General features: G+C 49.4%; 1 protein-coding gene across 1 annotated transcript; it reads left to right on the forward strand.

The window, feature by feature from the left end:
- The first annotated feature begins 343 nt into the window (after positions 1-343).
- Positions 344-983, forward strand: Tsp_15099 (conserved hypothetical protein). The gene is made up of 3 exons (XM_003370884.1): positions 344-403; positions 553-693; positions 792-983. Exons 1-3 carry the CDS (start codon positions 344-346, stop codon positions 981-983), a joined length of 393 nt encoding a protein of 130 aa, XP_003370932.1.
- Positions 984-1,121: the final 138 nt, after the last annotated feature.

A 1,121-nucleotide genomic window follows, 5' to 3' on the forward strand; every position in this document is an offset into this window, starting at 1 on the left:
TTATATAACTCATAATAGGGGCTGGACGGCCGTGTGGAAGGCCCCGCTCTTGCGGAGTAACAAATGGAGTGGTAAGACCGAACATCAATGAGAATGAATATTGGAAGGGCGGGGCGGCCGAATACCACTCTGAATGCATTGTAGGAGAAGTGGACAGCGGGCATACAACAATCGATAGATGATGGACTGGGTGTGGGTGGTTATAGATGGCCGAATTCCTGGTGTAAGGATTGTCGAGGGGGTTCACAACACTGGGTAGGTGGTGGAAAGGCAGTGGGGTGGGAATTCCACTCTGATTATCCGGTGGAAATGTTGTGAGCAGAAATACAACATTGAATTGGTAATGGAGGGGTGTGGAATGAGTGAACCACTCCTACTGAGTGGTGGATGGAGTCGTAGAAAGGTGAATCAGTGGGAATGGATTTTGGATGGGCGGGCGGCTCGTATACCTCTCTGAAAGTATTGTGGGATGAGTGGACAAAGGGTGTACAGAAATTGATAGGTGATGGAATGGGGGAGAAAGGGTAAAAATGACCGAACGATAAGTATAAGGATTGGCGACGGGCTTCACAACACTGGGTAGGTGGTGGATGGGTGGTGGGAGAGTATTCCACGCCGATTATGCAGTGGAAATGTGGTGTTCAATTATATAACTCAGAGTGGGGGCTTGACGGGCGTGTGGTGGACATGCCGGTATAACGGAGTAACAAATGGAGTGGTAGGAAGGAACATCAATGAGAATGAATGTTGCATGGGCCGGAAGGCAAAATACCATTCTGAATGCATTGTAGGAGAAGTGGACAGCGGGCATACAACAATCGATAGATGATGGACATGGTGTGGGTGGTTATAGATGGCCGAATCCCTGGTGTAAGGAATATCGAGGTGGTTCACAACACTGGGTAGGTGGTGGAAAGGCAGTTGGGTGGGAGGTCCAGTCTGATTATGCGGTGGAAATGTTGTGGGCAGGAATACCACATTGAATTGCTAATGGAGGGGTGTGGAATGCGTGAACCACTCCTACTGATTGGCGGATGGAGTCCATAAAGGTGAATCATCGGGAATGGATGTTGGATGGTCGGGCCGAGCCGTATACCACTCTGATAGTATTGCGGAAGGAG

The sequence above is a fragment of the Trichinella spiralis genome (assembly GCF_000181795.1).
Source record: "Trichinella spiralis strain ISS 195 chromosome Unknown Scfld376, whole genome shotgun sequence".
NCBI classification, from domain to species: domain Eukaryota; kingdom Metazoa; phylum Nematoda; class Enoplea; order Trichinellida; family Trichinellidae; genus Trichinella; species Trichinella spiralis.

Coding starts and splice junctions, on each gene's coding strand:
- Tsp_15099 (XM_003370884.1), top strand. CDS start 344: ATGGAGGGGTGTGGAATGAGTGAACCACTCCTACTGAGTGGTGGATGG. Junction 404..552: donor GTGGATGGAGTCGTAGAAAG/GTGAATCAGTGG, acceptor GATAAGTATAAG/GATTGGCGACGGGCTTCACA. Junction 694..791: donor GGCGTGTGGTGGACATGCCG/GTATAACGGAGT, acceptor AATGCATTGTAG/GAGAAGTGGACAGCGGGCAT.